An 18401-nucleotide genomic window follows, 5' to 3' on the forward strand; every position below is an offset into this window, starting at 1 on the left:
TTGTGAAATTTTATTGTTATGCTGCTGAATTTAAAAATACGTTAGGTTTTTATGTAATATTTTTCCTCCTCCTTTATTATAAAGACTTTTCTTAGGTAGCTTTATGTTTACGTATCTTCATTAGTGTGGAAAAGATTTTTATCTTTTCAGTAACAGAATTTTTTTTTTTCTAGTCAACTGCAAAGTAAATGTAGACAAAATCTTTATGAAGATCTTCAGAAATAACAAAGATTCTGTATAACTTTTCAGCAGTTTACTTTCAGTATATATTTTTAACTTGTTTGTATTATCCAAGTGGGTGAATGTTCTTTTGTTGTGGGTCAAATGAGAAAAAAAAATTCTGTGGAGAGATGGAGAGAGAGACAGCTTAAATTTCTCTGTTCCTTTCCATGGAAGGAAAATAGTTATTGTTAATTCTCTGGCAGACTGATTACATTTGAGTAGAGAGCCCTCTTTTAAGAGGATTTTTTTCTGTAAGTCTGTCTGAAGAATCAGACCCTTTTTTGTTTTTCCTGGTCCAAAAAACAAGCTTGTACTCAGTTGATTTGAGTAAACTGGTTTGAGATAATGTATATTTTGATCCTCATACATTCATATATTTGAACCTGGAAAAAAAATCTTTTAAGACAATGCAGAAATTCAATGTTTTATAAGATTTATTTTATGGAAAAAGCATGAGAAGAAATAATACACGTAATATATGTGCTAGAGCTAAGTTGCCATCATACAGTCTTGACATCAGCATTTCCTTTTGTAGGTGTATTAAAAATTAACCTTTTCCTTATTTGGGAAATAATTTTATAGTAGTCTTTTCTTTCACTTTGAAAGTGCATGCCGTAGTACAACATATTGGTTACTGAGAAATTGAAAGGATTGTTATACTTGTATTTCTTGATATGTTCTTAAAGAAACATACTAAGATTAACTTTCTTTTGCTGGGAACCTCAGGAGTTTAAAATGCAGTTACCCTAGTTTCTATTAATTTGTATTAGGTAAACGTGGTATTTTGGAGATCTTTTACCAAGCTTTTGTTTCAAAATACCATTATATTTTCTGCTCTTGAAATGAAAATATTTATTTTATAAATACTTTCTTAATCATTGTCACAGGAGAAGGGTGTGACAGATTTTTTTGTCCTTTTCCTGTCCTGACATTTGATGAGTTACTGGCTAGGTTCTGTTCGGTCTGTTCTTGTATGTATTTATGAAAGTGATTGAGTTTTGCCTTTACTGACACAGAAGTCCATGTTTACTGCAAGATTTACTGATGCGAATATCAACAGTAGTGTTTATCTTTCTGTTTTCTCTAATTTCCCTTACTTTCAAAATGAGATGAAAGGATCTGGGTTTACCCTGCTAGGTGGTAGCAGGTTTGGGGTTTTTTTGTTGTTGTTGTTGGTTTTTTTTCCCCCTATTGCAAGCAGAACTTTCTGTAATCCAAAAGAGAAAAAGACTTCCTATCTGCTACTCATACAACAGTTACTTGTGTAGTATAGTGATAGACAATTTGTAGCCTAAGTTCAGAGAGCTAAAAACAAATTACTGTAGGAGCTGTCTGTCAGTACTTTAATCTTCTGATGTTGTGATGAAATCCCACCAAACCTACCTTTTCTGGAAGTTTCTATAAAAGCTAGGTACTGTATAGATGTTGAATCACTGAATCTAGTGTCAGATGGTTAAATCAGAGTCATTAAGTGATAAATTTCCTGTGATGATCAAGCTGCAAATGAGATATGCTATTTTCTGTGCTCTTGAGAAACTATTTCTGAACTTTGTGTTTGAGATGCCATCTCTAAGGGTAAATTTATTTGATAGCAGTTGATTGTTTTCCTACCACTATAGTTATGCCTTTTAGCGTAGTTGTGTTTTTGTCTTCAGTGCTTACACCTTTGTATTTAGAGAATATCAATCTTAATTCCTTTCAGTAGTTGATTTGCTACAGTAATCGGGCAAGCTTTTTCTTCCCTTGTTGAGGGATAGATTGTTTGCTCCTTTAATCCCTTTTGCCTTTTTCAGGAAGAGTTAATCTGTGTGTGTGTGTGGAGAGGGAGATGTTTAAGCCTAGGTAGAAACTGTATATAGTATTTTAAAGCATTATCACAAAGACTATGTGTTTATGTCAATACATCCCTTTCTTTCCTGTAAATACCTCACCTAGCATATCTAGATTTATTCTCTAAACCCAGAGTTGCACAGGATGTTGACAGCTCAAACTGATGCCTTTCTCCATGACTTCATGGCTAACGTGGCTTTGTATGCTGTTAACAAGAAAGAAATGTATTGTATGTCACCTAAGAGGCAGGCTTGTACTAGAGTTTTACTGCAAATTGAGCATAATGGAAATAAAATTGTAGAGAAGGGACAGTAAGCTGAAGCACTGCAAAGGTAGGGTGCTGTGTTCACTTGATAATAAGTTCTAGTAGAGGCAGATCTTTTTTTGTTTGGATTTTTTTTTTTTTGTAATAAAGCACAGTGATGTTGACTGGAATTTGACAAATGCTAAAACAGTGTATCAGTTCCTTCCTTCTGCCTTGAGATTTGAATTAACACAATCTCCCTGTTGATTATGTTCTGCATTAGCCCTAGGAAAAATATCATTTTTCATTCATCTGCTTTATATGTTTAAAGTTTATGCTGTAATCTGTAGTTCAGAAAATCTGTGGAGAATGATTTACCATGGCTCTGAAGTTGTCCTTGAGATTCTAGGTGCAACTATAATATGCATTTGTGAAATGTGTTTATGGTGAAAAATTTACATGCAACCATTTCATAACTGTTATACCTTTGGCATGTGACATCTCATCAAGTGAATAGCAGAAGGGTGAAACTGCAAGGTGAGCCATTAGACTAGGCTACAGTTTCACCTAAATGTACTATTAAAACTCTCCTTCTTGTCCTTTCTGCCCCGTACCTCCTTTGATAATGTATTTAAGGAAGAATTCTTTTTCCTTGCTCAAAGAGCTTGAATTTGGATTCACTCTCAACCTGCACAATGACAAAAGACAGTTCCTTCCATTCATAGCAGAAACCGACAAAAAAAACCAACAACCCAGAACTGGCGTGTCTGACATGAGGCCTTTGTATTCTAGTTTAACTGAATAACTAGATGCTACCCTGGTTTATTTAAAGCAGTGCATACCTATGGAGCAGTTTAGTCAAAAAACAATGACAGTGTAGTTAAATGGTTGATGTAGGGTTGTTAGCAAATACAGTTAGCACACTGTGGCGTCTTGTATCCAAGCCATTGACAAAAACATTGAAGAGAACTGGCCCTACAGTGGAATCCTGATGAACCCTAAAAGGAACAGCCAGCCTGATTTAACCCCATTTGCTGTAACTTGAACTTGACACATCACTCGTCATACAGTGTGTTTATCTAGCGATGTGCTGGATTATTTTTCCATGCTCTTATGAGGAGCTGCATTGAAAGCTTTGTTGCAATCCAAAAATCCTTTGGTCAACTAAGGTGGGTAACCTTATCATAAAAGGAAATTAAGTTCACTAAACAACCTTTCCCCTCGTGAACCCGAGTTGGTGGGTCTGCTGTTCTTTGACCTTACAGTACTCTATTCAAATACAGGTACAGAAATTCTGGTAGAGGCTTAACATGTATATCATCAAAATAACATAGTGATTTCTTCCTTGTGTTTTTTGCAGAAATTAATGTTTTAAGATCATACCACTGTGAGTTTGATTCTTCCATGTGAGAAACATTATTTAAAGCTGCTTGTTATTTCATCCAAAGATGAGAAAAAATGCATTTAAAATAGCCCACTTGTTATAAATGAGTCCATATCATTGTTGTGGATAAGAAATGTACCACTTCTGTTGAAAAAGGACAACACATTCATGCAGCTTCCATGAAAAGGAAAGGTTTCAGGGTTTGCTTCTTAATGGGGCTGCTCTTGCAGGTGGCCACCACTGCACTAGTCCTCTGTTCAGGCTGACTTGAGCACACCGTTGCTTAAAACTGAAGAACATATGCATGCCTGTTCCCTTTATGTGCAGCACCTTTAAGTAAATGCAGAATGTTTCAGAAATCGTTTTTGTTCTTATGCTGTACATAGAATTTCTGTTAACATTTCTTTTCTTCGTTATGGAGCTCTGTGCTCTTTCGCTATTTCTTCCTGTGAAGTTCTTAAGAGAATGCTTAACTTCATTTCACTCTGTTTCAAAATTTAGAATTATTTTTATTTCAATGTTGTTGCTAACTCTGCCTTAAAAAAAAAAACAAAAACCAATAATAAAAAAAAAAAGTTCTTACTGTAGGATTTTATAACTTAATTAAAAAAAAAAAGTCAGAAGAATTGTATCATATCCATACTGGAAAATGCTTTTAGCAATGCTAAAACTAAAGGTATATGGCAGTATTTTATTTAGGAATCATAATTATAATCTTTTGTTCTCTAATAGTTATAATTTAAGAATTAGTATTACTGTTGAAGTGATAAAATGATTTTTACATTGCATCACTTAAGTGATACCTGAGAATGACTACTTATAAGTTCAGTAGGTAGGAACATCTTTTGTAGGTAGATAATCTTTTGTGTTAGAGAAAGGAAGAAACACAGAATGCTTCCTGCACGCCAGAAAAAAATATTTATATTATTTAATTTGCTGGAAAATTGGAATGATTAAAACTGTTCTAATATTATTTAGATCTCTTGTCTTGGAAGATATCTGTATAGCCAAAGGACAGTATGACTGATAATTAATCATTTTCATTTCTTTTTTTACCCTAAAATAAACATCTAATGCCTTTTTTTCTGAAGAAAAAAAAAAAGATGATTCATCTCTCACAGATGTACCTTGGAATCTACACTAATTACTGTTTAGCCATTAGAAACTGGTGCTTGGCAATTTATATAGTAGTCCTGCAGATGCAAACAATTTTCAGATAAAACAGAAGTGATCAATCATTTTTATGAAGACAGTGGCTCAAACAATAACAAAAAAAAAAGTGATTCCATGGGAATGATATTTTTGGAATTATTGCTTCCCAGTGCCCTCTGAGAACTGATTTAATCTGTCAGAACAGTGACTGCAGCAGTGGTGCATGCCTTCATGTGCTGTTTAATTATGAGCGCAGTAGTCATGAGATCTAGTTGTTTTTTGTTTCTGGCAAGCAGTAAGTCCAGGTTTATATCTGGATTACAAAAGAGTACTTGAAATAACTATTAATAACAGTTATTTGGTAAACTTTTCTTTCAAAACACCCCTTATGTTCTGGAAACAAGAACCTCATAGACTTCCAGGCAATTGAGGCAGGAATGAAATGCAAAAGAATTATAGGTAATGCAGTAATTGTGTAGTAATCAATAAACGTATTGTCCACATTTGACTGCACGAGCTTCACTGTGGCATTTTTAAATTCTAATGTTTATCTTTGATGAAGATGTTATGTAGTTTTTATATTCTGGGGCCTATTTTAGGATTGTTTGTTTATTTAGTTGTGGTAAGGCACTAATACACTTTTTTAATTGGCTTTTTTTTAACAAACATGGAAATAACAGCAGCTTGTCTGTCTCTTTGCAGCTTTTACGAGAGTTGAAGCACCCTAATGTGATTGCATTACAGAAGGTTTTCCTTTCTCACAGTGACAGAAAGGTTTGGTTGCTGTTTGATTACGCTGAGCATGACTTGTGGGTAAGTATAGATTTCCCTGAATGTTTGATATTGTGTAATAGGAGCTTGAACAAACTGAAGTGTGCGTGAAGTGCCTTCATGTAACAGAGATGCATACATTTCTTCCTCTGTAATTCAGGGTCTAACTGACATCCTGTTCTTAGTCTACTTTAATCTTTCCCTTAAAACCTGCAAAATCTCTGTAGTGTTTTTGTTTTTTTTAATGCTAGACTTCATTTTGAAGCTAAAACAATTTCCCTTTATGATTTAATTAGGGTTAAAGACAGTATTCCTAAATTGAGACCTTCTGAAACAGAGATTGGAAATATATTTAGAATTTTATTTTCCCTACAGGCTTACCAAACAAAGAAAAATAAAAAAGAAAATGTGGGACTATTTATTGAGTCTTTTCACTGTGGTACAGTGGCATTAACATTCTATCATGTAATTCTAAACAGTGAATTTGCATTAGTATGAGTGGAATGAAAATAAGAAGAAACAAAAAAAGCACTGTTGATTGGGTCTGCTGATGTGCTGTGACTGTATGGAAGAGGAATAGAGACTTGCATGTCAGTAATTTTCTAGTGAAATGTGATAGGATTTGATTAGCCTATTGTAGATTTGAACATCAGTGCCTGCACAAGCTAGACTCTCAAACTAGACTCTGCGAACAGTCAAGTTCCAAGCCTTTCAGTAAGAAGTGAATTGCTTGGACTTGGATTAGGACTTAAACTCAGAAGGTATCAAATGTGACTAGTAATCAGTATGTTTATAATTCCATTGAAAATACTATAAAAAGAGTAAGTGGAAAAATGAATTCCAGATTTCAGACCCTACTTATGTTTAGAAATGTATTTGAGTTTCTCTTGTAGGGTGGCAGCTTTGTATCTTAAGTTTTCTTCATCACATTTTACTGTACGGTCAATTTGCATATTTCTCCCAGCTGGTGACAGTGATGATGAATAGGAATGCAGCAGATAAAACCCTGTATGGAAAGAACTGTGCATCAGCTGAGTTTACTCATTTTAAAAGAAACAACCACAGCAAATACGTGTTGCTGCTACATTGAGAGACGTGTTCAAAAGATTCTTGCTAAATTTTTCCAATCAAATTTGTTTGGGGCATTTTACACAACATGGTGATTTTTCTGATAACAGCTTTAGCTAAAGAATTGCTGCAGTCTAATGTTCTTACTGCTCCTTACATCTATCTGGCTGAGTATTGGTCATAATCTCTGTGAATTTAATTCTTTTTCATTATTTGAAATTGAATGTTTGTTATACTAGTTATTTGATGTGAACTGGTCTCCCACTTCCTACTGCTTTTTTTTTTTTTTCCCTGTGGGACATGCTACACAAATCATTTCTCCTTTCCTATGGAATTGCCCGTATTTCCTTGCTTCCTAAGCCTTTGCAGGAATTCTTTTTCCTCCCTTGCATAAAGTTAGCCATACTCAAGGCAATCTTGGTTCTGGCTTAACCTTGATCCTCATTTCCTTTACTGTCAGCGCTTCCCAAGCATCACTCTCAATTCCCCTTTTGTCTCTTTTGCTCACTCCCAACTTTGTGTCTTTTTCCACGCTGCCTCCTACACATGGAACAGCCTCCCAATTAACGTACGTAAAGATCCTTCACTATCCTCTTCAAAAACCTCCTGAAAATCCACTTATTTTGTAACACATTTCAGTAATAACAACCACTTGTCATTCTGTCTGTGTTGTGTTGTGTTTTGCATTTTCTGTGCTTTACAACTTGTGCCCTTTCAGCAGTTTGAGGTAGAAATTGTAACAGGGGATTGGCACGTTTTTGTTACTGGTTTGCACTGTGTGCTTCCCCAGCACCACTTAAAAACTAAGCTTCTTCATTGTGGATATCAAGTTTAGTAAGATTTAAGTTTTGATAAGTATTGATTTGAAGTGGCATCTCTAGAGAAATGTAGACTCCCAGAGACCCATGCAATTTCAAATGTAGGTATCTTAGTGTTAAGCAGCAAAACTTATCTTTTAAGCATGGGAATCTTCCTTCTGTTCAAAGCTGCCAGACTTTACTAACTCTTACTGGCTTCAATAAGAAGAATAAGTACTCATTACCTATAAACAGATTAATTAAAATCATTATATTTTCAGCTTCTGTACTGGAAACATTTGGCAGGAGATGAATGAACTATATTAGATGCTATCTTTTTCTGTTCATTTTGTAATGGTGAAGAAAACTGTCCCATTCTAATGAGGAAAAGTCATGGTGCCAATTAAGCTTATTAAAAAGTTCTTTTATAGTGAGCAACATTCTTTTTTAACTTTGCATTTAATTCCCAAGGGTTAGATGACTCAAATCTGAGATAAAATAGCAACATACTTCGTAACTTGCTGTAACTTATATTGATGTCATTTTCAAGGGATGAAGAAAACTATGCTTATTTAGAATAACTTTCTATAGGTATTGATGAAGACTTATGATGTTGTGACTGCTACCAAACATATTCGCTGCCTGTTTACTGAGTCTATCAAAGGTTTTCCTTCATTGCCTCTCAAGTAACATTGTACAAAACAATGTGAAAGCATTCATGGGATTACAGTAAAGAATGTCTAAGAATATAGCCGATCTTCTGACTAACTGATCTATAAGTTGTGTTTGTTTTAATTGCCAAAATTCTTAGTGCAATCCACAAATTATTTCCTGATGATTTTTCTGGACTATTAGTCTCTGATAACTGATAGAAGTTTTAAGGCATTGAATATGCCACACGTGCTGATATACAGTGTATTGTCTACAATGTCATCACTGTTCACATATGCTTATCCTATGAAGTAAATGTGGGATTCCTTAGTTTTTACCTCACCATAAGAAAAAGAGACATCTGACACAGGGTTATAAAGGTGCGTGTCAGCAGCTGTTATATTGAATATCTCATGCATTATGGCCTACATTATTTCATTAACTCCTGGTAATTGGCTTCAGTCTCACAACTTGCTGTCTGTTTTATTTGTCTGAAAGCTTCAATTTCAGATATTCATAGTTAGAGAACCAACTATCTCTTGTTCCTATTCTAATGAGGAACTTCACTTTTTTCAGTGTTTACTCATAATGTCTTGGATGTTTTTCATTCAACTGTTCAAATTTTTTCCCTTGATTAATTTGTTTAGATTAAAACAGACAAACAAACAAAACCACTTAATAGGTAACACATACCTGAGTTAATCTCAAGTCCATGAGTAGATTTGGTACTATTCTTTAAGTATGCAGTTAGGAGTTCATAGTCTAAGAGGAAAAACTATGTGTGGATGAAGAAGTGTAATTCCTTTAATATATCTTTTTTTCTTCTGTGTTCTTAATTACTTAAAGAAAAAGAGTTATCTTGAATGCATAGGTTTTTGCTCTTTTAACAACGTTTTGAATAATACTAAAAGATTTGTGCAATAACCTTGCAAATGTGTTTAATCACATGAATGTATTATAATAGATCTAAATTAGTCTTCTCCAAATCTGATATAATCAGTTGTAACTCTTACTTCCTCTAGGTTTCAATTTAGCTTTCAGTCATGAGAATAATTCAAATACTGTCTGATTACAGATATTTTTTATTCACTTTAAAATACCTTTCTCAGTGTAGTAGCTTTATTTCTCTTCTAATTTTCTGTAGTCATGTGTATATTTTTCTTTTAATCCAGTTCCAGGATAAGTATTTAAGGATAATTTGTATTTAGCAGTGATGTGAACACTGGATGTTTCAGGTATATAGTGAAAGGGTATTGAATTCTGACTTTATTACTGTTTGAAGGTTTAGTGGGTTGTGTTTTTTATTTGTTTGTTTTGTTTTGTTTACATACTTTGGTCTTAAAGACCTAGAAGAACTAGAGGGACCTGTATAAAACATGGGAATCTTTTTTATGTTCGTTCTATGCTTCGAAGTGTAGATAATTAAAGGAAGTCAAGTTTATCAAAACACAGTGTGTTAAAGCTTCTTTCACTGTCACTTAAATTGTTAACCTTTCGTCTCTTGGAAGTTGGTTTTTTTGGGGTTTTTTTTTGTTTTCATTGTCAATTTGGTTAATTGGATTCTAAAGAAGAGCCATGTATCATCCTTGTTTAGAGGGAAGAAACTGGAACTTATTTTTTTCCCCTCCTCTTTTGAAGGGCTAGTATGTGTTGACTGTTGTAATGCAGCCAAAATTGGAAATGTGTGCAATTTTGGTAGAAGTACTTCTACCCATTTGTGTTTTGATATGAGTTTAATTTGTGATATACCCTTAACAGAAAATTTTTAGTGTCTAAACATTAGTGTATGAAATTATTTGTAAGCTTAGGCCTGAAACAACAAATGCAACTTAAGTTAATTGGGTCTGTCTTATTATCCTGTTTTTGAAAATTGTGTAAGCAATGCATGTTTAGTTTCTGTACCATTTTCAGATTCTTATTTTTCTATAGTCTTTCACAGATTTAATGTGTATCTAACCTTCACGTCTTTAATAATAAAACCCAATTTTATTTTTTTAATGCTGCTTTGGAATTGCCTGACAAAATTGTATTCTATAATCAAACACTGATTGAGGGCATGCATAAAAAGAAGTTTTTTTGTTGAAGCATGGGAGCAGATAGACAATTTGCTTCAGAGGGGATGCACCTGTATTGAAAAGATTACATGCATCTCCATCAAACTGAAATATAATTATATATATATATTTATTTTTTTAAGCAGTAGAACTTTATATATATGGCTTTCTATTGAACTGTGTCTTAAGATCAAGCTCCTGTGTGAATCATTTTGTGTCTTTGAGGCGGGAGCCCATATTGCAACTTTTATTAGTCAGACACATGTGAAACGCCACCTTTATAGACTTTTTTCCATGAAAACTTTCCAAATGTAATTTATTTGTGTAACCACTGTTGTCCTGAACAGCAGTTCTTGTAATTGGGAATGGGATGACACAACCACAGTGTGCATCAGCTTGACTTGCTTACAAGTAAGCTAAAATTGGGATCTTTTTGAGTGCTCTTTTGAATACTGGGTGTATATACTAGGCATTTTCTTGGAAGATACTAAATGAATTTGGTCTATATTGTCTTCCGTTCTGTTTATATTGCTTATGGTGGAAGGTTTAAAAAATGTACATCGTTCCTCGTAAGTTAATTTTCAAGCTTATTTCAGCAATTTTGGTAATATAGCAGATGCATGAACTACTAGACTGAACACTGTTCCATAAGTGTATTTTCTTTCAAAATTTGTTTCCTTTCTCCTGAAAAGCTGTAGTGTTCTCTTGGCAATGTCCTGAGTCTTGGTTCTGAGGAGGAGGCATAGCTCTTGAGATTCAGTTGGGTTGGTGGAGGGGAGCCTCAGTGCCTTTTAAGAGGGAGTCACCCACTACAAGCACTTGGTGTTTCTTTTTACAATATTCACTGCTGGTTGCAGTTATGATTTCTTCTTGCAAACCTTGGTCATGGGTGTCTTGGGTCTCTAGCTATAAGAGCCTCATATATGTTTTTGATAGTGAAGCTGGAGAGTGAGGACTGAAATCTGTGTGAGGACTGCTTTTCTTTGTCACCAGGGACTAAGGTCCCTCCTTCTCACTGTTTGCCACTACTGGAATGTGATTATTAACAGATCTTTCTTTCTGCACCTTTAATGCTATGCTATCTTTTAACAACTTCTTGCAACTCAGACACTTGTGGTTGCACATCTTGTGCAGGTACTTACTTTATCACTGGAGAAGGTTCAAGGCAGTCAGTGCAACCACTGCCTGAACTGAAGTCTCCTTGCTAACTGGGCTGGCATTGCTGGGCCTGATGCACCCTAGGGTGTAATTGGCCCTTCTGGCTACTGGGACATACTGCTGACTCAGTTTCATCTTACCATCACCAGAACCTGTAGGTCCCTTTTCACAGGGCTGCTATTCATCCTGTTGATTTTTTTTCCAGTTTGTACATATGGTCAGAGCTGCCCCTGTTCCAAGTGCAGAGTCCAGCACTTGCTCTTGTTAAATTTTGTGCTAGGTGATTGCCCAGCTCTCTAATTTGTCAAGATGTCTCTTTAATGCCTCTCTGCCCATGAAGGAGTCAACAGATCCTCCTAATTTAGTATCGTTGGCAGATCTACTTAGTAAGCCTTCAAGTCCTGTATTCAAGTAATTGAAGAAAACGTCAACTTTTAGGGCCAGAGAACTGGTGCTAAACTGTAGCTCTAGAGAATTCCACTGAACAGTGCTGTGAGTATTCAAAGAAACAAAATCACATTAAGTACCTGAACTGAAAGCAAATAGAAAGGAGCGTGCTATCTTATGCTATCAAAGACAAACCAGCGTGTGAGCAAGATGTTGAATGTATCTCATTTGTATTTGGCAGGCAAGTAAGAGCAAGCCCTGCCATTTTCTGAAGTGGAAGCTTGACCTAGCAAGTCTGACTGAGACCAAGTTCTTTGTCTTTGCACTGTGCTGATTCAGTGGTGCTAGCTCTGGTTTAGGAGTACTTTGCATTGGGTGTAAGGGTAGATGCTTGCCTCAAAAGTTTGCCTAGGTATTCTCATGGAACAGGAGAAAAAAAGAAGAATACCTTCTGCTTTAGATCACAGAGGGAAACCTCTCAATTCAGCAACTCCAAAGTATTGCTGCAGTGCGTGGCCCTGGCATGCTACTAGCCACTTCATTAATAAATAGTATCCTGCCCCTAAGAGGGCTCTCCAATTGCTTTAAATGTCTGCTCAGTGCTTTAATTTTTCAAGGGACAAGCCTTTGGCAGGTTTCTTGGTTCATCTGAAGGAAGCAGGCACAAATGTGGGAGGGCAAGGCTGAAACAAGAGGGCCTGGGCTAGTGCTGTTGCACTTTGGAGACACAACTCAAGCAGCTCTAATGGGGCCAGAGGTGTAAAGCTCCTCTGGAGTATAGGTGCTAATTTAGTTCTGTTGTGGCCTACAAGACCATTTTGCAGTTTCTTTTTCTTTATGCTTTTATTATAACGTTTTCTGTGGATCCTAATCAATTTTCAGATGGGTAGAGAAATCCTGTTTAGTGGTTTTATGTGTGTTGAAAAAGGGCTGAGATTGGCTTGTGAATCAATGCGTTGAAACCTTTGCCTTGTGCTGCATTTGTTTTTTTTTAATATTGTATATTAATAAAGATATTCTGAGTTTTAGAGAATGGTTATTGCTTTTAAAATCATATTGTAGTAACATATGAAAGTCATTATCTGTACAGAACACTGTACAGTGCTGGAAGGTGGGTGTTCCCAGTTGAAGTTCTGACAGAATCTTCTTATGACACGACAGCATGAAAACTTCTCTAGGGAACTTATTCCTTAAAGCTTTCCTTTATCATTTTCACAGTGATTGTACAATTAAAGAATCAACTACCAAGAGCTTTGTTTCTGATTCCCATTTATATAACAAAATCTATTAATCATACTGATTACTTTTAAACTTTTTTTTTGTAATATAAAGGCACTCCTGATTTATGTATAGTAGTAGAAGTATCAATGGAAACACTAATGTTTATTAGAAGTAAGCAATTTATTTTACTTCTAGTTTCTCTTTAAACAATAGCATCTATATTTTTGCTAACCACAATTTAACACTGGCTGAAGTGTTGGAAGTTGCTGAGGTTCTGGTGAGAGCCAGAGGTGATGTTATCCATGAGGAAACATTAACCCATAACCATTTCCATTTAGATCAGTAGTGACAGACATGACAGGGGGTGAAGGTGCTGGTCTAGCTGTTGGCTACCTCCTAAACTTGTAGGGGGATGATCTGAAACTCGACAAATCCCGTTTATAAATTGGGTAATTAGTAGTCTTGTCACTCTAAAGATCAGCTTTGAATAGCTTTCATTAAAAAATGCAAACTGCCTTTTCAACTTCCTTCTCACAAAAAGTGCATAATTGAAAACTGTTTTGTTGTTTGAGATGCTGCTTTGAATCTGTTTCAAAAAGAGTGTATGTTTCTTCTCACTGGAATGAATGAATTTAGTTTTTGCTTAGTGGCAGTATGTTTTTGATCTATTGTCATTTTTTCACACAACTGGTTTTGTCCCTTGCATAGCTTTCTCCTTGTCTGGGGATTGCGAAGATAGAAGGACCCCATCCCATTTTATTTCTTGTTATGCAGTGCAGCAAGATCAAACCTAACACATGATCTTCACATAGATCTTACATTAAATATTAACTAGTTTATGAATATTTCATGATATCTCAGCAGTCTTGTCATTCTTTTTCTAATTTTTCAACTGACTAATGCTGGAGTCCATTTTGCATTCTCTGGTTTCAAGCAATATTTGTTCTCTTCTGGACTGATTGACTTCCATAATCAAAGAACCACTAGCTTATCTTCATCAGTGAAGTATATGACAAAACCTTTGAGGATTTTTAGATGTTTCCATGTGATCTCACCCTGATGATGTGGATTTTTTTTTGTTGTTTCATTTTTATCTGCTGGGTTCTGATTTAGGGGGAACACTGAAGTGTAGTGGTGGGTACTCTGTTCTGGGTGTTTTTAGAGAAGATAGGGAAACACAGGTCTCTTTCCAGTAGGTCCTGCTAGTTAGAAGCTTCTGATCTGGCAGCAGTGAGGATTGGAGTATTCCAGGTGGGATGGTGGGAGGGGAGAGGGTAGAGGATGAATAAGATATTTTACTGGAGGTAAGTAACTTGTCTTCAGAAATTATCAAAATCTTGACAGCTATTTTTCAAGCAACTCAGAGAATCAAAACAGTTTAAGGGTGTTGAGAACACCTCAATATTTTTAATTGCGAAGTTCAACAAACTTTGTATTTCATTCCATTATTTATTGTTAATAGTTTGGTTTTTCTTTTTAAGTAGAAAGTTGTGTTGTTTTTTTTTATATATCTAACAAGCTTATGTTTCTGCTTGTTTTATTTCTAGCATATTATCAAGTTTCACCGTGCCTCAAAAGCAAATAAAAAGCCCATGCAATTGCCAAGATCTATGGTTAAATCACTACTCTACCAGATCCTTGATGGAATCCATTACCTCCATGCAAACTGGGTGCTTCATAGAGATCTGGTAAGTGTAGCATGCTTTACCTGGTTAACAAAGTTTTATGTGTGTATCATTGGGTTGGAGGAGAAAAGTCCCTGTTACTAGTAATCTTGCATATCGATCCGTACAGTTCTTCCTGTTATTGTTGTGGGAGACCAATGGGGATTTTAAACGTGAAAATAGCATTGTTTTTGTCTGAGTCATCGGAGCTCAAACAATGACAATAGATCCGGTAAAAGGATTGCAAATGTCAATATCCGCAGAAAGTACATGAGCCAGCTGATAATATGTTGGTTGAACATTCTTAGAGGTTTGTGCACTACTTTGAAAGGGCACTTAACTAGAAAGGTGATTGATACCTTTGTACGTTGTTTGGCTTACATACAAGTTACTGTAAAAGATAGTGAAAGAGTAGTTTTTTTTCATGGAGTATTTCTTTTCCTTGTGGTATTTTTTTCTGACCGTGGGAAGAGAACTTAGAAAGAATTGTCATCTCAGAAATTTCCCATGACCTGAAGTGGCTCTTCAAGTTGATTGCAGATTACAAGAGCGGCCAGTTGCCTTGTCTAAGTTGCCCTTTTCCCTTTAAAGATTCCCACCACTCCTAATACTTCAGCAAATCTCTCCCAGTGGTTATAGAAAGAATATTAATATGGGTATAGTGTCTGCTGCCACTTGCATCACAACTGATTTTTTTATTATGAAATAAACAAATGACATGGTGGTTAATATTGCGAGGCTTTTCTAATAGTTATGCTGCATTGATAAAGTAAGATCAGTAGGAGTTATGGTGGGAAGTGTAGTGTGATCTGCACATGGAGTAACTGTTGTTACTTGGATATTTCTCATAGTTGTTCTAGTCAGTCAAAATAGGTACGCATGTCTGGAAATTTCTAATCACTTATTTAGTTTTGAAAGTGAGATGTAGATTATTCTCAGTAACTTAATAGTTAGGTAGTCCGATTAACTTTTGGATGTAGGCTGAATGTTTTCTTAAAGGTGTGAATGGATTAAGACAGTCGTGGAATGGAAGTCACAGATAACAGGACTAAAAATTTATTTCTGAAGTGGCTAGAATTGGTGTTCAAGCTTTGGTATGGATCACTTTTTTTTTTTTATACCTCATTCCTTGTTATTTATTGTTGACCTACGTGATAAATTTCAGATGTTAGCATAGTTGTGGGCTTCTTTTGTTTTTTGGATTAGTAGCGGTGAGCCAAAGCAGGAAGCAAGTGCAGATAAAGTGCAAATGTGTCTGACTTCTGTGCTACAATTACTACTTTCCTAAGGAGACAGCTGTTGTTTTGCCAGAAGGCTGAGATGTAACTAGGCATAGTTTAAAAAGGAACACCTGAAACGTCTATAATCAGCTATGTTTAATGGAAGAATATGTATTCATTAAACTATTTCCATCCTGCTGCACCAGGTGTTTTCCATGACCTGTGCTGCTCCTTTGCAAGTCTTATCAGTTGTTGATGTGTTGCAGCAGAACTGGTGCCTAATGTCACTGTCCTTTCTCTTGGAGCTTTGGGTAATAAGGGTTGCTTTTATGAAAGCCTATTTTTCATGTCACTGGTGTGATAATGCTTGGCTGATGTGGTCATAATTGGGAAGAGAGAACAGAAATTGTTTTGAGTCTTATGTGTTCTGTAAACTAGTTTAAACTAATTTTTCAATACCTCCGAGAGAGAAAGGGAAAGTATGCTTATAATTGTTAGCTTTTTAAAAAAGTGAGTGTCAATCTTGAAGAATTCAGGTATTTCAAATTGTTGGTTTGTATCTTTAACACCAATAAAAAAATGATGGTATTTTGTATGTCTGCTTTTGAAATTAGGAGATACTGTGTTCATTTAGTAAATATTTTAAAATCTCAGTTAACCAAAATTTTTTTATGTGATTACCTGGTCTAGTGGGAGATGTCTGTGCTTATAGCAGGGGGATTGGAACTAGATGATCTTAAAGATCCCTTTCAACTGAGACCATTCTATGGTTTTTATTCATATGATTGTACTTGTTTGGTTTTTTTTGCTACCTTAGGTCCAGTTTCACTGGGATGAGTTTCTTGTGTAATAACGAAAACTAAACATGCAGTGTCTCTCTAAGTTGAGGAGTGATTAGTCTGGAGTTTTTTCGCTTGTCTGTTTTAGTTTACTTCCATGGGAAAAATATTTTTCTATTTTATGTAAACCAATATTTTGCATCAAGATACCTTGTGCTTTCCTGGTTTAATTCAACTCTGCTCCTACTATTTTTAGCATACATTTGGATGTGGTCCAAAGAGACAGTGGCATCCATAAAAGTCATGTGATGTTTTTTTTTGTCATTTTGTTTTTTAAAATTAGATTATCTGAGAATATTTATGATGCTATTAGTCAAATTTTCCTCCGCTACGGAAATGACCTTTAGACCATTCAACCAACGTTGCAATAAAAAGTAGCAAGATGACAAGTTAGGTATTTTGTAGAGTACTTGCTTGGAAGTATTTGAAGAATGTTTAAATCTTAATTTGGTTGTTCTTAAATTAAAAAAAAAAAAGTCTTAAGATAGAATAACAGATGTACTTTTTTTTAATATTTTTTTTTCCTCAGTGGATTCATATCGCTAGATAGGTGAAATTGTTACTCTAAAGTTGTTTTTAGGATCAATAGTAGCCAGCAAAATCATTAAAGAATAACAAGGCTGGTGACTGAACAGTATGAACTTACAGAACTGCAGTATGTGTCATGTCCTTGGCCATGAGTTAAGGGATAGTCCCTGCCACACAGAGACAGTCTCAGTCTTCAATAGCAACGAGGTATTACCACCCATTTTAATTATCTGACAGAAGACATTTATCTTAACTCGTGGTAAGCTCCGTCAGGGAGCTATAAGTCAGCAGAAAGTATTCACTTTTCTTTTGCAGAACGAGTTATCTGTGATCCATGAATAATCTCACTGTGAAGTGGGATGTGTGCAGCAGAAGGTGCAAAAGAAACCTGAGATTGGAGATGGTGGCAGAAAGCAGAACAGGTTGTTCTGGCGTCACCTACCATTAGATCAGATTGGTCTGTTGCTAAAATGTTCCCTTTAAACTTACATGGAAGTGCAAGGTTTTTGAAAGATTTAGTTCAGTTGCGATTCTAATCACTTTAATAAATTCAGGCACAAGATTTATCTCAGGTTAAACTCTCTCAGCACAAGTCCAGTTTTAGGAAAGTACCCAATATGAGGCAGATTATAATACCAGGCATGCACTGAGGCAAATTATAATAATAGATATGCTTGTACTTGTACATCTAGAAATAAGAAAACAATGTAATGTACTGTGTAGCTTAATTTCTCATAATGTTTGAGTATTTTGTTTCTAGTTTTCTTATTCTGAATATAGTTGTAAGGTGCTAGATGGCTTTTAGGTATAACTTTTTGGCTAAGTGGTTAAATTTCATCGTTTATGAATACTTAGCAGCAACTTTCTGTAGGTTAATATTTAAATGAGTGCAGACTATGGGACAGGAATATTTGAGTTTTTTTATTTCTTTGAATAGCATGGTGTCAGTTTGTTCACCTTAGAATTGACATAAGACTGTGTTTTTTTCCTGTCGAGTCATTTGAGATTTTTTGTTGTTGTTGGATTCATAAGTTCATAAGTTCATAAGGTTGGAAAGGACCTATAAGATCATCTAGTCCAACCATCCTCCTATCACTATCTCTACCCAACTACTAAATTAAGTCCTTTAGCACCTCATCTAAACGCTTCTTGAACAGCGCTAGGGATGGTGCCTCAACCACCTCTCTAGGCAGGCCATTCCAGTGCCTGAC

The 18401-nt window shown here is 35.4% G+C and overlaps 1 protein-coding gene across 1 annotated transcript in view; it reads left to right on the forward strand.

Moving 5' to 3' along the window:
• Positions 1 to 18401, forward strand: part of CDK19 (cyclin dependent kinase 19) — a 113308-nt gene that overhangs the window by 41288 nt on the left and 53619 nt on the right. The window contains exons 3-4 of the mRNA XM_065735073.1: positions 5535 to 5645; positions 14487 to 14627. Of these exons, the coding sequence (XP_065591145.1) occupies positions 5535 to 5645; positions 14487 to 14627 (252 nt within the window). The remainder of the gene's footprint in view (positions 1 to 5534; positions 5646 to 14486; positions 14628 to 18401) is intronic.

The sequence above is a fragment of the Cyrtonyx montezumae genome, unplaced genomic scaffold (assembly GCF_038088225.1).
Source record: "Cyrtonyx montezumae isolate F1298 unplaced genomic scaffold, pur_monq_1.0 scaffold_0, whole genome shotgun sequence".
In the NCBI taxonomy this organism is placed as follows: Eukaryota; Metazoa; Chordata; class Aves; order Galliformes; family Odontophoridae; genus Cyrtonyx; species Cyrtonyx montezumae.